At 39.9% G+C, this 20,067-nt stretch overlaps 1 protein-coding gene across 5 annotated transcripts in view; it reads left to right on the plus strand.

Annotated features, from left to right (window-relative positions):
• MAN2A2 (mannosidase alpha class 2A member 2) overlaps window positions 1–20,067 on the plus strand; it is a 2,415,216-nt gene that overhangs the window by 1,582,827 nt on the left and 812,322 nt on the right. For all 5 annotated transcript variants that reach the window (XM_044078268.1, XM_044078266.1, XM_044078269.1 and 2 more), the window contains one exon: window positions 18,979–19,101. In XM_044078268.1, the coding sequence (XP_043934203.1) occupies window positions 18,979–19,101 (123 nt within the window). The remainder of the gene's footprint in view (window positions 1–18,978; window positions 19,102–20,067) is intronic.

Raw genomic sequence — 20,067 nt, forward strand, 5'->3', positions numbered from 1 at the left:
AAGAGCCTCATAAATTCAAGGATATAAATGGTATGAGAAAGGGATGGGGAATTGTTAAGTGAAAGAAAAGTTAGCTTTATTTGCATATGATAATATTTTGTATTTGATAAATACAGAAAAGGATATTTCAAAGTTAAACGCATTGAAAGTTTGAAGTTTTTTTGGGATATAAAATACTGAAGATAAAACAAAAGCTATGGCAGTAAACTATGTACTACCCAGACATGAAATGGTTCAGCAATATCCATATTTATGGCTACATAATAAGATGAAGTAATTAGGTGTATGGATTAAAAATTCTTTATGGCAGCTAAGGATATGTGAGACACTAAATAAAAGTAATACAAAATTTTAGACATTGGATGTGCTTGATTATGGATATACATAGTAAGATACAGTGAAAATATTTTCCTTTAGTTTTAGATTCGTGTCTGGCATATTTTTATCAACCACAGGAGAAGTGGACAACAATTAATAAAAAGTTGAAGGAATTTATTTGGGAGGGGAATAGGGCAAGAGTTTATTTAATAAACTCACTCTCCCCTTAGAACTGCCTGATTTGAAGGAATACTTTAGAATTATGTAGGTAAGGTTCATATACATAACATAAGTAGAAGGTTAGAAATCAAAATGAAAAGGGATGATGATGAAAATAGGTCGCAGTTTGAGATATAAAGAGAGGGTAGCATTTTGGATGCAGGTCCTTAAGGAGAATAACCACAATCTTTAAAATATTATAAAGTAGCAGAAGGTATTAATAGAATTAAGCCAACAAAGGAATGGAGAAAGGAGATTTTACCAATAGGGATGACGTTAGCAGGAGTGTAGAAAATAGTTAAGAGGGGCTTGGAATTTGCTGAAGAAAATTATTAAAGGAAGTAATACAGAGAGGGATGAGACTGAGCAGAGCTTGGACTGCAGATCAGAGATTGCCTTCCGTGCCAGCACTTGATAACAGAATAAAGGCAAAGAGAAAGGAATAGGGGATTGCTAAGTGAAAGACCAGCTCTGGTAGAGTTTTTTAATTGAAACGAGAACAGAAGCTGCTGTTAAAAACGATAATTAGTAAGTTATATAAAATATTACATGTTAGCTATAAGAATCAATCAGAGGAGGTAAGATAAGGTTGTGAGGAAAGAATGGAACGGCACATTACAAAGGAACAATGGGAGGACATCTGTCAACAAGGTTCAAAAGGTTTAGGATTTTTGCTTGGAAGTGTTTGAGTAAGTATGATTGTGCCACAAACAGACTTTATAGAATTGTATTCTCTGGTAGATGATAAATGCTAGAAGTGTGATGGGGGAAAAAAGAACTACTTGAGGACATGTTTTTGGAAATGTACCAAGTTTGTAGATTTTAAAAAGTGCCGTACTATACTGAGTGCCTTGTCATAAATGTGCGGAGTAAATCGTTATAACTATGGAAATGATTCTTTTGATCTGTGACAATAGTATCTGAATTGTCTAGACATAGTAAGGCCTTAATAAGTTTAATGGTACAGGTTGCCAAAAAAGCAATTACTAGAAAATAGAAAGCAAAACATAAATCAACTTTAACCGAATTACTGAATATTGTAAAAGAGATGAAAGAACTGGAGGGAGGATCGTTAGAAAAGGGAAGGAGCATATTGCATAGAAATAAATGAACTTTGTGGGAATGGCACATGCAAAATAATGTTTAGGAGGAGGAGAAGCAAGGTTTTTGGGGAAGGTAGGATTTGAGAATTTATGTAATGCTGAAGTGAATGATTAATAGGTATTTGTAGTGCATGAAAAATGTTACGATAGTTTTTCTATTAATGTACGTGTACCTGTGTCACTGTCTAAAATGGGATTTAATAAAGATGTTTAAAAATACTGAGTATTACGAGCATTGTACTACATTTAATACAAGTCTTTAGCTAGGGGTGTGAGTGCTTTACAAGCTTCCATATTTATGGCTATGTAATAAGATGAAGTGTTTATGTTTATGGATTAAAAATAATTCTTATTGTTCTTAATCCGCTAGACTTGCCAATTTGTGATGCTTGTGTGGTATAACTTTGTACTCCTAGGATGCCTATCTGCATATTTCCATTCTCAAACCTTAGAGATAGGTTAAGATTCTTAGCTTCCATATTGGAAACACCCATTAATAGTTCATTTCCTTGCTCATCTGGTTTTGGTGTTGTGCATAGAGAATTCATAGATTGCCTTGCTCTTCTGTACTTGCTGGCCTGAAACAAATGGAACTCTGTATCTGCCCTTCCTTTGACAGCTGTCATGTTCATGTCATCTTTTGTCTTCTGAGCTTGCATCTTGGAGTTCAACAAACTTAGGAATGTTTTTAGGATCTGGCTGTTTGCCTCAGTTTCTAGAAATTGGATTTTCTGCTCTCACAGATTTATAAAAGATTTATAAAAGATAACCTGGACAAACTACACTTTCAGAATAATGTCATCTTAGAACAGAGTGTATTCATTTTTTCTGTGTGTCTCCAAATAGTAAAATGTGTCTGCAAGGTCATTTTTTGATACCATGGGCTATATGTTTTGTTTTATCCTTTCAGCTTCCAGTGCCAGATTACACATGGGAAAAGAAAGTACAATTGCATAAGCTAAACTTACCATAAAAGTAGATGTTTGAATGATCACTGTTACAGTAGCCTTAGATCTCTGAAGGCCAGCTTCCAAAGCTTCAAGGCATGCACCCAAATTGTTGATCAGCTTTAACTGAAAGGACAAAGCTAGGAAAAATAAAAAAAAAAGTAACAAATGGCCACGCCTTAGCATTAAAAAAACACACCAGAAAAAACGGGGGTGGGGGGGGGGTGGGGTGGCTACTGCAGCAATGATTATTTGAACATCTACAGTTATGGTAAGTTTAACTTGTACAACTGTACTATGTTCATCATATCGATCACTGCTACAGTAGCCTTAGTATGGGTCAATTACCTTAGCTAACTGCATTTGGTAGGCAGAAGGCGAAGAGTCAAGAAACCCCTGGAGAATGGTCCTAGCAAAGCTTGATCTGGACCTAGAGAAGGAATCAAGCTTATAGTGCTTTGTAAAAGGATGTACAGAGGACCAAGTAGCAGCTTCTAGAATGCTTTTAGAATTCAACCCTTTCCTAAAAGTCATAGTTGAGTCCAAGGCCCCAGTAGAGTGCGCCTTGATCCTCCCTGAAGTAGATCTGTTATGGTGAGTATAACACAATGTAATAACCTTAATTTGGAAATGGTCTGTCTTGATACAGGTTGTCCCTTCTTAGTCTCATAACAAATAAACAATTGATCCAAAGATATGAAAGATTTTATTCTGTTAAGATAGTACCGGAGTTATCTGTGGACATCCAAGGTTTGGGTATCTTTTCTCCCTCATTTTTAGGTTCAGGAAAACAAATGGGGAGATGGATAGTTTGCTTTAAAGTAAACTCTGATACCACCTTAGGCATAAAAGAAGGGTTAGTTCTCAAAGAAACCTTCTTCATATGGAAAATGAGACAGAGTTGACTCACCATAAGAGCTTGCAACTCAGATAATGCCAGAACAATCAGTTGAATTGTTTTCTGTGCTAACCTCAAGTCTCCCACATTAGCTGGTTCAAATAGAGCAAGTGTTACCCTCTCTAATAGAAAGTTAAGATTCCAAGGAGGTGCCACCAGTTTTTTTAGAGGCCTGTTATGCAAAACACCTTTCAGGAACATTTTGACATGAGACTACATAGAAAGAGGATCCATGGGCAGTCATGCTGAAATGGCCAATAAATGCACCTTGATATAGGAGTAAGAAAAGCCATATGATAGTAATTCACAAATATTGTAAGACCAGAGTACAACTAATCCTGAATGGGTGCTGGTTATGTTATTAGTACCAACTAGAAAACCTTTTCCATTTGCTAATATATGATTTTCTAGTAGTGGGCTTTCTTGCCTCTGTTAGTACCCGCTGCTTGTTTTCAGTAAACAGGTGCCTAAAAGGAATTAAAACTCTTATCATCCAGGAAGTAAGTTGAAGATGGTTTATGTCTCTGCATATCAAACACCCCTTTTCTTGTGTGAGTAGATCCAGTCTGTGAGGAAGCTTGTAGTAATTGCAACTGACCATTCCCAAAAGAAGGGAGAACCACAGTTGCCAGGGCCAGGGCCAGAAGGGAGTTGCCAGAATGATCTTGGGGGATTCCTTCTGAATCTTCAAAAGTACAGAAAAGTGTGCAAAGCATACAGAGACATCCTTTCCAAGGAAAAGAAAAGGCATCTATCTTCCAGGCATTCTTGCATGGAGTCCTGGAACAGAATCCTACCAGTTGATTGCTCAAAGAGGAGACAAAGATGTGTACTTGAGTAATTCTCTGTAGGTGCATCAAATTTTGCAAGACTCCCCTGATCTAATTTCCATTCAAAATGGTTTGCCCTGGTCCTTCTCAGCTTGTTTGCATTACAGTTTTGCTTTGATGGAATATGGGATGCCTGTAGAATAAAATTGTGCTGTGGAGCTATATATAACTCAAGCTAACATGACTGGTCTGAAAAGGGGAACAACCTGATTCTCCCTTGCTTGTTGATGTACCACATTACTGTGTTATTGTCTGTAAACACCTGAATTGGTCCTGGGGACGAAAGATGTTTCAGAGAGTTGAGTGCCTTGATCAGGATAAACATCTCTTTGATATTTATGTGCTTGCATTTGTCCTTGATGTCCCACACCCCAACACTTTTATCCCACCTGAAACTGCTCCTCAAGCAAAGCCCAAAGCGGCTGACTGCTTTGGGGGTGGGAGGGAGAAGGGGAGACATGATTTTAAGGATATCGGTTGTCTCCTCCAAAAGATTTATCTTCTGACATACCCCAACACCAGGATCTTAAAATATAAAGGGTGTTGATGATGGGACCAAATAGATTTCAGATACCGCTGTATCTTTCTCATGTGGAGTCTTACCAGGGGTATCATGAGAAACGTATATGCCATGAGACCCAATATCCTGAGGTATTCCCTTGTAGTTACCAAAGTCTAAGTGGAATACCTTAGAAATATCTAAATAAAGATATGTTTTTTTTTTCCTGTGGAAGAAAAACTCTTTGAACTGAGGTATTTACTTGACATCCCAGGAACACAATCCTGTGAGAGAGATCAAGAAAAACGTTTGAATGTTTTCTTGGAATCCTAGCTTGTGCAAGAAATCTCTCACCCAAGGGAGAGTTTCCTGACACTTTGGAAGAGACTGTGCAAAGAAGTCGTAGAAATATGGAAAATGTGGCTACCATGTAGCCTGCAATGAACTATAACTGAATACAGACACATCACAATCTTGATGTTGTGGATAGTACAAAAGGGTAACGCAGAGAACTGATAATATGATCCAGTCACAGAAAACCTTAAGAAATGCCTGAAGTCTGGATGAATAGGGATGTGATGATAAGCATCTTTTAAGCCTATTATTGCCAGGCAACTCAACACTGTAAAACTCCACTGCCATCATGAAGCGGGCAGGTGATCCGCTGTGGCGACCCCTAACCGGGAAAAGCCGAAAGAAGACGATTGCCAGGAAACTTGAAAGAGGAAGAAAAGCTAACACCTTGTGAAGTGACAGAATTTTGAATTTGAGCACCATCGCAAACAAGCTTAGGAAAGGATTTTCTTTCTTTCTTTCTTTGGTACTAGAAACATCCTTGAATAAAAACCCTTTCCTATCTGGGAAGGAGGAGCTGGTTCTATCACTCCTTGGGACAACATGTGATGAAGTACAGGTGGAAACACAAGAATCTGATCTGGAGGATGAGGAATGACCCACTGGAAAGGAGGAATTTCCTCCCACTTCAGAACCCACTTGTCTGGAACAATCTCTTGCGAAAGAGAAATATCGAGATTCAGACTTTTTGGAAGAAAAAAGGGGCCAGGGTGGGAGTGTGTCACAAGGTCTCTTGAACAGTCATTCAGACTTGCTGAAAAACAACCACAGGTGGCAAGACAGATCCAAGGAACAAAATATAATCCACTGAGGCAAGTTATAATTCACTGAGACAAGTTTTAATTCCTAAAAAAAAGTTGTGTAAGCGCTTTCGTCTTGCTTCTATGAGCAAGACTTCATCAGACGAACAGAACTAATCTAAAAATGCAGCTATTTAAAGTGTAGCTGTTTGAAATGTCACATGCTAAACATCAATTAGCTTCTAAAAGCAAAAGTACAGATATTAAAAAACATTTCAGTATAAATAAAAAATACAAAATAAATAAGCTTGAATAAAAAAGCAAGCATGAATAAAACTGACCAAGAATAAACATGCACAGTGAGGATGGCCTGATTTTAAGAAAATGATATAAAAAACTTTGTTTTTAAATATCTGTACTTTTGCTTTTAGAAGCTAATTGATGTTTATCATGTGACATTTTAAACAGCTACACTTTAAATAGCTGCATTTTACATTAGTTCTGTTTGTCTGATGAAGTCTTGCTCATAGAAGCAAGACAAAAGCGCTTACACAACTTGTTTTTAGGAATTAAAACTTGTCTCAGTGGATTATAACTTGCCTCAGTGGATTATATTTTGTTCCTTGGATTTGTCTTGCCACCTGTGGTTGTTTTTCAGCATTTGTTGCAGTTATTGTTAGTGGTTTTGTTTGTTAACCACATGGCTGCAAGTGCAAGTTCCACTCAGGAACCTTTGTTTTCACAAGAAAATAAACCTTTGGATGACTCTAGCTGCAACAGTTTGGATTTAAAACAGTTGCTGAATGTTGTGTCTGCTCTGACCAAGAAAGTGGATGACCTTACAACTACTGTTAATAACTTATCCGTGAGGTCTTGTACCTCTGATTCTAATCACCAGTAGAAATCTGCTAACAGCAATGTCAGCATTTTAAATGGTGAGCCTGACCCGAAGGGGAATCCCGTAACAACAGTTGAAGCCTGTAGAGGTAAATCTTTGCTTACAATTGACTCTGCTGTTCAGTTGGGAGCCCGGAGTGAAACGAGGGTTTCCCAACTTAATTCTAGTGTAAACAACATTGCTAGTTCAAATAACATTGCTTGTGCAGATTCTAACCATCGTTTGGGAACTCATAGTGACATGAGTGATGTTCTTCGTCTTCCCTTGCTGCAGTCCTGACTATTGGGTATAGTCCGCGTCCCAGTCGGCCCGAATACCAGAGTATAAGGCTGACGTCGGTCATGGCGCCTTAGACTGACGTCAGTACGTCAGGGTACTAATGCGCATGACCGACGTCATTTCCTCAGTCTTTTTTGCCGCATGGTCCGATGCAGAAGCAATTTTGCGAGTGCAGGTTGGCGTTCTGAGATTTTCCGAAACCGGAGTTTCAGACCGAAACAGAGTTGGCTAAGTAACCCGTTAGAACATTTTGGTTTTTCTTGCCTCAGTATTTAACGGATGTCAGAAAAAGTGAATAACTGTATTTCTTGTGGGAAGCAGATACCGCATAGGGATTATCATACATTGTGTTTAGCTTGTTTAGGGCCTGAGCACGGCGTTGTTGGTTGCCGCTCTTGTGCTAGATTTAACAAGCGCACTATTAAGAGGAGGCTTGATTGTGCTAGGTTAGTGTTTGGGAAGCGTTGCAATTATAATATGCCGTCGGATGCTCCGGCGCCGCTTCATCCAAGAAGCGCAAGGACAAAACAGTGAAGCCTAGGGGTGAGGAACCGGCAGTCCCGGACGTCGGTTCTTTAGAAGGCTCAGGGGAGCCAGAGGTTTTGCCAGGAGTCTCTATGGAGTCTCAGGCAGATACTTTACTGTTACAGGATGTGCCCTCTCAGGAGGTAGGCCAGGCTGAGGGGCTTCTCAGGTAACTGTTCTTCCCTCTCTTCCCAAGGTAGTTAGGGCCTCTCCTTCTGTTGCCAAAGCTTCTTTTAGAGGTAGGCCAAGTTCAGCTTCTGTGGGGGCTTCTCCTAGCATTTGGGCTCTGTGCCTAAGAAACATATGCTTAAAATGGCAGAAGATTTGATTACTCTGATTAGAGGTTCTATGCCCCGCCTGATAAGAGGCCTAGGGTGGAACAGGAGTTTGATAGTTTTGAACAGTGTTCACAGGCTTGAGTCTTCTGTGGAAGACTTGCAAGAGTTTCCTACTTATTCTGATTCTGATGTGGATGATTCCACTCCTACAGCTTCTCCTCCTGAGGATTTTTCATTTTCAGAGACTCTTCACTCCATGAGGGAGCACTTTAAATGGGAAGGCCAGGATTACTCTGATTCAGGAAAAGGCTTAGGGAATTCTTGTTTTACCCCAGCATAGGCCCTTAGCTATTCCTCCTGTGTTGAATGTGGTGGAGGATGTTTTGCAGAGGCTTCCCTGAACCCTGACTCCTTGCCTCCTGCTCCTGTTAAGCCTGATAGGTATTATAGGGTGCCCGAAGCTCATAAGTATTTGTTTAAGAGTCCTAGGGCGGACCCAGAAACTGTTTCTCAGGGGCCTAAAGGTGTTAAAGCTTCTGTGGTTAAAAATCCTGTACCCTCTGATAAAGAGGCAAGGGCTTTGGATAGGTGGGGTAAGAAAGTATATACTTCTTCCACTCTAGCCATGAGGGCGTTGAATTGTCAGTTTCATATGCTGAAATATCAGAATTATCTCCTTTCACAATTGAAATCTAAGGTGGATGCTTTGGCGAAAGGTATTGAGTGTAAAGAATTGCTGGATTTGGTTCATGTGTCTGAACAAGTGGGTAAGCATTCTTTGCAGTGCGGTTTTGATGCTGTTCAGGCCTCCTCGAGGGTGGCTGCTACTAGTTCTGTTCTTCGCAGACATGCCTGGTTGAAGGATCAGAATTTAGCTGAGCATGTTAAGACCAGGATTTTGGATGCTCCTTTACAGTCTGATGTGTTGTTTGGACCGCCTGTGGAAGCAGTTTTAAAGAAAATGGAGGACAAAGCTAAGTCTATGCAGACTGTTAAAGATTTTTTGCAGGTGCAGCCTCCGAAGTTTAGTAGAAATTGGCCTGCTAAGGGGTGGACATATCCTGCTTATGGTTCCCAGTCTAGGGGTAGGTCTAGGCGTGGTAGGGGCAGGGCTCAAGGTTCGTTTAGGCCTAGATCAGACAGTTCACCTGCTCAGACTTCTGGTGAGGGCAGGGGTCAGTCCTTTCGTAAGCAGAACCAATGACCTGCCTTTTCAGCTGCCAGTGGATTCTCGTCTGGCAGCTCCTTTGGGAGGAAGATTGTCTCTTTTCAAAGAAAATTGGGATTTAATCACTCAAGACAGATGGGTGCTGGATATCATTCATCACGGTTACAGATTTTATTTCCACACAATGCCCCTTTCAAAGGCATGCCAGATGTTCCTCCTCCACAAAGAAAAGAGGCTCACAAGCAAGTTTCTCAGTTACTCCAGATAGGGGCCATTCAGCCAGTCCCTGTATCAGAAAGGGGCTTGGATTTTATTCTCGCCTGTTCCTAGTACCAAAGAAGGGGAACACGTGGAGACCAATTTTGGATTTATCTATCCTCAACACTTATCTGGACATTCCCAAGTTCAAGATGTTGTCGTTACAGCAACTGTTGCCTCTGCTGGGCAAGGATCACTGGATGGTAACTTTGGATCTCAAGGAAGCTTACCTTCATGTGCCTATAAGGCTAAGTTGCAGAAAGTATCTGCGGTTTCGAACTGGAGATTTTCATTATCAGTTCTCTGCATTGCCCTTTGGCTTATCTACTGCGCCCAGAGTATTCACAAAGGTTCTGGCTCCAGTGATAGCTTACTTCAGGCTTCAAGGCATTCAAATCTATCCTTACTTGGGCGGCTGCCTGATTCTGCCTCACGAAAAGGCAGACCTTCTACAGCATCTGGAATATGTCATAGCAGTGCTAAGATGCCTAGGGTATTCTGTGAACGAAATAAAGTCCAGTCTAGTACCCTCTCAAGACATGTGCTTTCTGGGTGTGAGACTGAATACAGCAGCCCAGATGGCCTTTTAACCCCGGACAAACAAAAGAGTCTGTCACTTTACTTCCATCAACTATCTCATCAGTCCGTGCTGACTGCAAGGACAGTCCTTCAAGCATTAGGGTTCATGGCATCTTGTATTCTGGTGCTTCCCAATGCCAAACTGCATATGAGGAAGCTGCAATGGTATCTCAAAATGTATGGACACAGCACTGCCAAGATTTCGACACTGTCATTCACATAATACCTTGCCTTCAAAAGGAATTCTTGTGGTGGGCTCAGGAATGTCACCTAAACAAGGGACTCTCTGTGACCCGGCCAGAGGCGAGTCAGATTTTAACGACAGATGCCTCGGACACTGCTTGGGGAGCTCATCTAAATGGAAAGTGGATACAAGACAAGTGGCCTGCCAGACTATAGCATCTACATATCAACATGAAGGAGATGTTAGCAGTCCAGTTTGCATTGATGGCTTTCAAGGAGTTACTTCTTCCAGGGCAGGTGTTGATTCTAACAGACAACACAACTGTCATGTGGTACATCAACAAGCAAGGGGGAACACATTCTTATCCTCTATGCAGGCAAGCAATGATTTTATGGGAGACTGCGTTAAGCCTGCAACTGACTCTTCAGGCAAGGTTTCTGCCAGGAGCACAGAACTCCTTAGCAGATGTATTAAGCAGACAAATCATGGATCCCCACGAGTGGAAACTGGATCTTCATGTATTTCAGAAATTGACAGTGTCATGGGGAACTCCAGACATAGATCTGTTCGCTTCTCCACTAAACCACCAGCTGCCAAAGTATTGCACAAAGGGGTTTCATCACACAGCTTGGAAAGTGGATGCTCTGTCTTTCAGTTGGAAAAACCTTCATGTCTATGCCTTTCCACCTCTGCCTCTTCTTCCAAAGGTATTATTAAAGGTCAGACAAGACAGGCCAAGGATGATTTTGATAGCTCCAGATTGGCCTCGGCAACACTGGTACCCACTTCTAAGGAGTCTTGTACAGAAGCCTCCATGGCCTTTACCTCTGATTCCTCATCTGTTATCTCAGAAGGACGGTCATCTGCTCAATGTCAAGCTTCAATCTCTTCATCTCACAGCTTGGCATATTCTGTGTTGAAGCACAGCAGGTCTCAGCTTCCTCAACAAGTTTTAAATGTGATTATGGAAGCTAGAAGGCCTAGTACTAGGAGAGTGTGCAGAAAAATGGAAGAGATTTTTATTTTGGAGTACAGCAAAGAATTTGGAGATTTCAGAGCCTAATTTGAGTGTGGCTCTTCAATATCTTACTGAATTATTGGACAAAGGTTTGTCCTTCTCTTCCATAAAGATTCATGCTGCAGCAATTTCAGCTCACTATGATTGTGACCCACCTTTGTTTTCGCATCCTTTGTTCAAGCAGTTTCTTAGGGGGCAAAAGAATATAAGACCCCCGTAGAGCTCCTACTCCTGCTTGGGATCTCAATTTTGTGTTGGAAAAACTTACTCTACAACCTTTTGAGCCTGCAGCTACTGCTGAATTGAAATATTTGTCATGGAAGACTGCTTTTCTGTTGGCTATTACTTCTGCAAGAAGGGTGTCTGAGTTGCAGGCCCTTATGGCAGTAGAGCCCTTTTGATTTTCCATAAGGACAGGGTTTCATTACGTACTAATCCTTCCTTTATGCCTAAGGTGGTTTCTAGTGTGGCTTTAAACCAAACTATTCATTTGCCTACGTTTTTGCAGATCCTCAAAATAAAGGGGAAAAGATTTTGCACACTTTAGATGTACACAGGCAATTGCGTTATTATTTGAGCAGGACTAAGAATTTTAGGCAGTCTCAGCAGTTACTTGTTTCTTTTGCTTTGAGTTCACAGGGCAAGCCTGTGTCAAAACAAACTATTTCTAGGTGGATTGGCTTTTGCATTGCATTTTGTTATTCCCATCATGGCAAAGAGGTTCCAGCTGGGATTAGGCCTCATTCCACTAGGGCTACTGCCACTTCAACAGCATTTCTAAGGGGTGGCAACTAAGGATATTCTGGAAGCAGCTACTTGGAGTTCAGTGCATACTTTCTCTAGGCATTATCACCTGCCTATATACTCTAAGACTAGGGCTGGTTTTGCCACAGCTGTTTTACAAGGCATGTTGTCAGCTCCTGCTACTTTATAATTTGCCAGCCTCCCTTACCTCTGCTTTGGGATTCTACCCAATAGTCAGGACTGCAGCAAGGGAAGCCGAAGAACATAGTACAGTTTTGTACCTACCATAAATGTAGATGTTCGAGGATTCCCTTGCTGCAGTCCAATTACCTCCCTCCTTCCCTCTGTGTTTGGGGTGGTTGTGTAGGTGAGTTTACATGCTTATATTTGTTGTATATATTGTTGTATATATTGTACATGTTTTTTGGTGCAGGTTGTTTTTGGGACTTGTCTTTTTGGGTCTTCTGACATCTGGGGCAAGAAAAGACTGAGGAAATGACGTCGGTCATGCGCATTAGTACCCTGACGTACTGACGTCAGTCTAAGGCGCCATGACCGACGTCAGCCTTATACTCTGGTATTCGGGCCGACTGGGACGCGGACTATACCCAATAGTCAGGACTGCAGCAAGGGAATCCTCGAACATCTACATTTATGGTAGGTACAAAACTGTACTTTTCCCATCCTGTCATTGCTTTAAACTCTGTTTCAAATACTTTTGTTGGTATGCACCTTAAAGCTTGGCTGAATGAGCCTGTTTCATTAAATACTGACAGTTCCTGTTCGAATGGCAATCAGTCTAGCGAAGCCGTTATTTTTAACATTGTAGAAAAGTTAAAAATGTTTGACAACAAGCTTTTTAAAGTTAAAAAGCTGCAACTAGATATTGCCTGCTTCAGGGAATGCCTACAAAGATGCCAGGTACCTAAAGGGTTGAGATCCTGGCATTTTACAACAGGTCTAGTAGGCGATTCTGTTTTTCATCAGGATTTACTATGCTTATTTGATAAACATGGCTTTGAGTTGATTGAATTATACATTAAACATTATACAGTCATTATTGAGGTATTGAATTAAAAGATAGAAGCACTTGACCAAGGTATTAAAAATGGACCCAGATTTTGATAGATACAAGTATTGAATATGACCGTATTTTCACAAGTATTAATGGTCAGATTTTCAAGTTAAAAGCCACAAAAAACTGGTAAGGGGCAGTAATGACTACAGTAAAGGATCAGCCTACCCCAAACCTCCACCTGCCCAGGTTTGGCTTAATCCGTCAATTCGTTCTAATGGTACTGAGCTTAACCAAGGTCCAGATAGACCACGTGTTCAGCCCTCTGAATACAGCTATGCCAAGGCAGTAAGTGAACCACGGGAGCAACAACCTGAGGGCTCTAGTTGGAACGGCTAATTGTGGAACAACACCAGAAGTAAGAATATGTTAAGGGGAATTGTCACTAATGCCAATCAAAGCAACAATAACCGGGACTTTGTTTTGCCCAATGAAGAACCTATTTTTGGCAACAACCCTCTGAATAACGAGATTAGTTCTCAAAATTTTCACAACCGAGGCCACTTCCAAACCAATTTGACCAACAATCCGAGGCCATTGAATGTGAAGGGGCCAAGAGTGAACTGGTCATCCCAGTGGTAGTTGCTACTCCGGTTAGCTACAACCTAGCTGGTGCTTCTGATAGAGCTAACACCAGTTCTTACAGTATTGTGTTTAACAGCGACCAGGACTTTAAATTTTTTAACTACTCAAGCATGGCTGTGGACACACCTTTGGCCGACCTTCTTGCCAAAGATTTAACTTTTGTCCCCAACCAGAGAGCTAATCTAGCAAGGACAGTCCTTGATTTAAAGCTCTTCACACGTAAACTAAACTTGGAGAGTATGTTTATGAACCAACCCATAGTAGATAGAGAATGCAGAATACCCAGTGTATTTAACCCACCTTTGCCTCCAGCCTTGTTGACTTTTGAACGTGTATGTGAATTGGATTTAAGTGATATTTTAGATAGCAGTAGATCTGTTTCTTCCAGCAAAACTTTGAATTTTAATGAGGTAGAATGGGATAGGTTGAATTCCTTGCATTTTCAGAATGTTAAAATAGTTAAACCAGATAAAGGAGGTGGCCTTGTGTTTTTGCTGAATTTGATTATAGAGATCGTATGCTGAGATTATTGAATACTGACAATTATACACCAGCCTCATTGAATGAAATGAACAAATCACAACAGAAAGTGAAGGTTTGTTTGAGTGATTTGTTCATAAAGTCTAGGATTTCATTGGACCTGTATAATTATTTGTCATGCTTGGCCCCACTGACGCCTATAATTTTTGGAATCCCAAAGGTTCACAAGAGCTTAGAGGATCCACCCCTCCGACCTATTTTGAACGGAAGAAATTCCATCACTTATCCTATTGCTAAGTACGTTGACACAGTTTTGAAGAAATCGGTTGAACGCGTGGAGCATATTTGCAAAGACTCTTGGTCCTTTCTAAGTAATGTCAATGGCCTCGAATACAGAGATCACATTGTTTTCCTGACCATTGATGTGAAGGAGCTTTATACTGTCATACCCGTGGATACAGGAATTGAATGGGTTTCCAATTTCATGATGGATAAGGGCAGTTCAGTAAGAGAAACTGAGCTAGTACAAGAATTTTTGGATTTAATTTTGACAAACAATTATTTCATGTTTGAAGGGAGATATTATTTACAAAAGACGGGTGTTGCAATGGGCTCTCTATGTGGGGGCTAGCTTTGCCAACCTCGTGATGGCCCATTGGGAGCAACACTTCATCTTTAACAACAACGAGTTTAGTGCCAACATCTACTACTATACCAGATATTTGGATGATGTGTTCATTATGTTTGATGGCACTATCGAAGATATTCCCAAGATTATTTAAATACCTCTACGAATTTTTTGTCCTTTACATATAGTTCAAGTACAGAGAACATAGCATATTTGGATGTAGATTTATATAAAGACAGAGGGAACCAAGTATTCAAAGCTAAGATTCACAGAAAATCGACCTACTCCAATTCCTTTCTTCATTACACCAGTAGTCACCCTTATAAACAAAATAAATTTGTTGTTAAGGGCCAGATGGTGAGGGCGGCCCGCATAGTTTCTGATGACAAATTTTTTGTGGAATGTCAAACATTGAGGGGAATGTTTCTGAAACGGGGGTACCCTAGCTAACTTTTAGAAGAGATGATATTTGAGGTCCAATACAAGAGAAATAATGGAGTATTTAATCCAATACTTTCAACTAGGCATGCACCCCCCCCAACAGTTTGACATCTTTAGTTGAGCAGAGCCAGTCATATAAAGCAAACCCACTCAAGGCGACTTTTATCACATCATTCAGTATCGATGCTAAGTTAGTATGACAAATTTTATATAAAAATTGGACTTTACTTAATTCTGATACAAATTTTACGTTTATCCTCGAACCCAGACCCAGAATTGTCTATAGAAGAGGGCAGAACATTAAAAGTTTGTTGGAGAGGGGTAGGATTCCAGTTGCCAGAACCTCAGGCATGTATAAATGCGAGAGTTGCTCCCAGTGTAGATTTATGGAAGTGGGTAATACCTTCTCCATTAGAGGGAGAAAATACTACATAAATAAAAGATTTAATTGTGCCACCAAGGGAGTGGTCTATTTAGCAACGTGTAATCTCTGCCCTTGTTTCTACATCGATAAGACTGACCGTAGATTCAGGGACAGGGTCTATGAACATATTTACAGCATCAGGAAGTTAAAATTGGAGAATGCATTGGCTAAGCATGTGCACGAGCACCCTCAGCATGGTTTCAAGTTTAGGGTAATTGATCAGATTGAAAAAGATCCTAGGGGGGACCCCTCACCCTTAAGCTCGAACTGTGTGAATTATTATGGCAAATAAAATTGAATGCCTATAATGTACCAGGGCTAAATGATTTATGTTCTTTGTCTTGTGTTTTAAAACTGAAGAGTCTGCAGAGATAATTGAACGTTTCTTCTGTACATTTGTTGTTTGTTTACATCACTGAACCTTAGTAGAAATACTTACATTCTCTGTATTTTTTGTATTATATTAGTTAACTGACAGGCTGGGTAATAGGGGATATATGATTTTACTAGTCTTTAGTCCTTTTACATGAATTGTTCTTTTAAATGAATTGCTCATTTTGATCATTAATTATTTAGTACAGTTTTTAAACAAAGTTTTTTTATATCATTTTCTTAAAATCAGGCCATCCTCAGTGTGCATGTTTATTCTTGGTCAGTTTTATTCATGCTTGCTTATTTATTCAAGCTTATTTATTTAGTATTGTATTTATATTGAAATGTATTTAAATATCTGTACTTTTGCTTTTAGAAGCTAATTGATGTTTAGCATGTGACATTTTAAATAGCTACACTTTAAATAGCTGCATTTTACATTAGTTCTGTTTGTCTGATGAAGTCTTGCTCATAGAAGCAAGACGAAAAAGCTTACACAACTTGTTTTTAGGGGTTATAACATGCCTCAGTGGATTATATTTTGTTCATTGGATTTGTCTTGCCACCTGTGGTTGTTTTTCAGCATTTGTTGCAGTTATTATTTACAAGTTTGTTAGTCAATGGTACTTGTTGGACTGTCCTTGGTTTTGGGAGGTTTGAAAATTCTTTTTGGAATCCCTTTGCCATTTTTACGTAAACATTTGTTTACCTTGACTTTTGTTGATATTGTTTATTCTGTGTTTTGACAAAATTGGATGAGGAGATAAAATTCCTTGGACAATTCGCAAAAGGAGGATTGAACATTCTTAGAGAGTCCCTGGATCAGCTTGCCCCTTTTAGCATGCTTTTTGATCACCTCTGCAGTAGTGGGATCAAACACTAAATCTCTATCCAAGGGAAAATTTAAAATCTCATTTTTAACATTGTTTGGGAGATTCTGAGAATGCAGCCATGTAAATCTCCTTATCAGTGATCATAGCCCTGGAAGGAAGTGTCAACTTTTAAGGATATTGTTGTCTCCTCCAAAAGATTTCTTTTTTGACAAACCCCAGCACTAGGATTTTAAAATATAAAAGGTGTTGATGATGGCACCACATAGATTCCAGATACCACTGTATCCTCCAGATCAGATTCTTTTGTTTCCACCTGTACTTCATCACATGTTGTCCCAAGATAATGTAGATAATGAATAGTGGCTTGTACAGTACACAAAACTAAGTTTTTTTTTTAAAGCAGATTTTTCCTCACAAGAAGAAATTGCAGATAAAACATTTTTTATACTTTCACAGACTTTGACTTATGGGCCTGAGAATTCAAAATTCTGAAAATCAGAGTTGCATAAGTATACATTTTCTTACGAAATGTATCAGTAATTTTCCCATCCCTATCAGAAGAGTAGGATTGTAATTAAGTGCTTAGCAGTTGCATCAACTGAAGTCATAGCCGCTGGGTCAAGTATGGGAATAGTGTATACAAATTTGAAAGACTGAGGAACTTTATACATCTTGTCAACCTTTTTAGGGACAGTTGGCTGACTATCATGAAAACTAAACTACAAGCAATAGTGCATACATCTTCTAAAGCTAACAGAATAGGAGGAATGGGTCTAGGTTCTGGAAAATCTTTCTCTAACAACTCATAGTATTTTCTGAGGGATGGAAAGACCTCAGTGTTCTCCCACAGAAAGCACTGGCACAATCTAGCAAAGAAAGAGAATCAGGGTATATGGGTGAATAGGGTGAATCAGAATATGAGCTCTCCTCTGAGTCTTAATCAGAAATCTGAGGAAAAAGCCCTATATCCATCCCTGCATCTTAGTGTTCAGATTCAAAATCTTGAATCTTCAGGAAAAAAGGAATCCATCTTTCTTTTACCAAAAACTACTTTACAAAAAGGATCAATATCCTGAATTAAACCGTGAGTTAAACCAAGTAGACTATTCCTTTCCAAAGAATGTTGAGGAGAAGTAGATACATGCTTGGTTTTCTGTTTCTTTTTGACAGGAAAAAATAGGGCCAGCTGTGTTACTGTTGGCAGCAGCTACTTCCCCATGGATGGGCACAGCATTCTGACACAATAAGGAAACTTGCCCTCTTCTCTGTCCCAGAACTGATAAGAGTAGCTCTCCCTTGCTCACTGAAGGTAAACCAGCAGCCGCAGAGGACATGACTAACCTCTGGTCCATAGTGGCTGTAGGTACTACACCAGAGGGATCCAGGGTAACAAAGTGGTCTGAGTTACAACAAATGGCCACAGCAGAGTCACCCACCTGTGGCTAAGGCAAATTGCTAACCTGCTATGGTAGCAAAGGCTGTTTGCTTAAGATTTTCTTTTTGTGGCTGGAAGTAAGACAAACCATGGGACCAGTAGTCTGTTTCATGGTCAATAAAATAAAAATAATTTCTTCAGAGAAAAAAAATATTTTAAGTTATTTTATACTACTTTTAAACTGACAGGAAAAAGAATGCACCATTTAAAAGTACATTACAAGCTCTAGATAGTTAAACACATCTAGCTTTAAAATAACTTTCCTGAAGAGAAAAGTAATAAAACGTCAACAAAGTTAAGAAAATGGAATTTTTTCCCCAAAAGGAACTTGTCTGCCTAGCAAAGGAAAGCACAAGGCAACCTCGAAAGCCTCAGAATAGCGTAGTCTTTGGTGGCAGGAAAGCTCTGAATGGCTTTGTCCTTAAACTTGTGTTTTAGTCAGCTCAGCTCATGCTGCTTGACAGTTTTGAACATGTGGAAGGTGCCTTTTGGAAGCTGGCCAGTTGTTATATCCTTAGCAGGATATAACTGTTGTAACTAAGGCTACTGCAGCATTGATCTTTATGATAAAAATCTGTAGAATCAGAATACCCAACTTCTGGAATGTGTTCTCCTATTAATTGTAGACTACTGCAAAAAGGGACTATCTTCTGTAGCTCCAGTATCTGAGGAAACCCTTGCTACATACACTTATGTCTAATAAGTTAAATTATGATTACTTTGTCAGGCAGAGCTTGTGTTTTGTTCCTACTCGCCCTCCTCATCTTGCTCTTTTTATGCAGTTCTTTCTGTCCTGTCTGTCTTGATGTACTAATGTGTCTTGTGCTCTCTAATAATTGTGTTTTAAATCTGTTCCTCTTTGGAAGAGCGTGAGAAGAAAGGAAGACCAGCATGAGCAGAAGGCACGTATGGAATTGCTGATTTATGGAACACGAGTAGCCAAGGACAAAAGTGGGGCATATCTTTTCCTACCTGATGGAGAAGCAAAGGTAGGACTTTGTTTACAGTTTTGACTAGTCTGAAAAATAGAGTCATACTTCTTGCATTGGCTGTGTTTTGAAAGGGGAGAAATGGTAGGAACCTTCTTTAGATGAATTTGTGCATATGCGTACTGGGTTTAACAGTTGGGGAGGTATGGACATCTGTAATATTGTTGGAAGAGAATAAAAAAGGTGACACTATACATTACGCTGCATTAAGCACAGCTTGTTTAAAGGAAAACAGCTCAAGGAGCCAAGGTGTGACAAGGAAATATGTGGAATAGATAACATTATTATAGTGAATAATCGGGTAACTGTTTCTTTGTGTAGAGGAGGTTTGACTAGAAAATTAAAGATTACTGAGTTTGAGTGGTAGTAAATATTGGTGCAGATTAACTGGTATGTGCTAGTAGGTGGAGAAAGAGCAAGATGTGAAGTAATAGACTTTTATGTGCCCCAGATATGTTCAATTGACACAAGAAGATTTTAAATGTAGGGGTCTTAACATATCAACATTAAAGAATTACATCTTGTTGTTGTCTTTCAGCTTTTCCCGGTTAGGAGTCGCCACAGCGGAACTCCTGTCCGCTAATGATTGGCAGTTGGTTTTTATGGTGTCGAGTTGCCAGCCCGACGCCCAACCTTTAACAAAGGCATGCCTATTTGACGCATGTCTTTTGAACGCCCACTCGACCGCGGGAAGGACATGCAGACTCCACACAGAAGGCACTCCCAGCCCAAGCCTAGAATCAAACGGGAGAACCTCTTACTTTGAGGCAACAATGCCACCACTGCACCACCGAGGAACTAACATTAAAGAATTACATAATAGTCATAAATACAAATACAGTCTGGATCTAGGCAAGATGATTAACATTAAAATAGGCTTTTGCTTCTAGCCTTCACAATTTGTAATTGTTGAAACTGGGCATATTTATTTAAGGGTGATGCAAGTGTCAGTGCAAGAGGTGATGG

The sequence above is a fragment of the Protopterus annectens genome, chromosome 7.part0 (genome assembly GCF_019279795.1).
Source record: "Protopterus annectens isolate FY-2018-M chromosome 7.part0, PAN1.0, whole genome shotgun sequence".
In the NCBI taxonomy this organism is placed as follows: Eukaryota; Metazoa; Chordata; order Ceratodontiformes; family Protopteridae; genus Protopterus; species Protopterus annectens.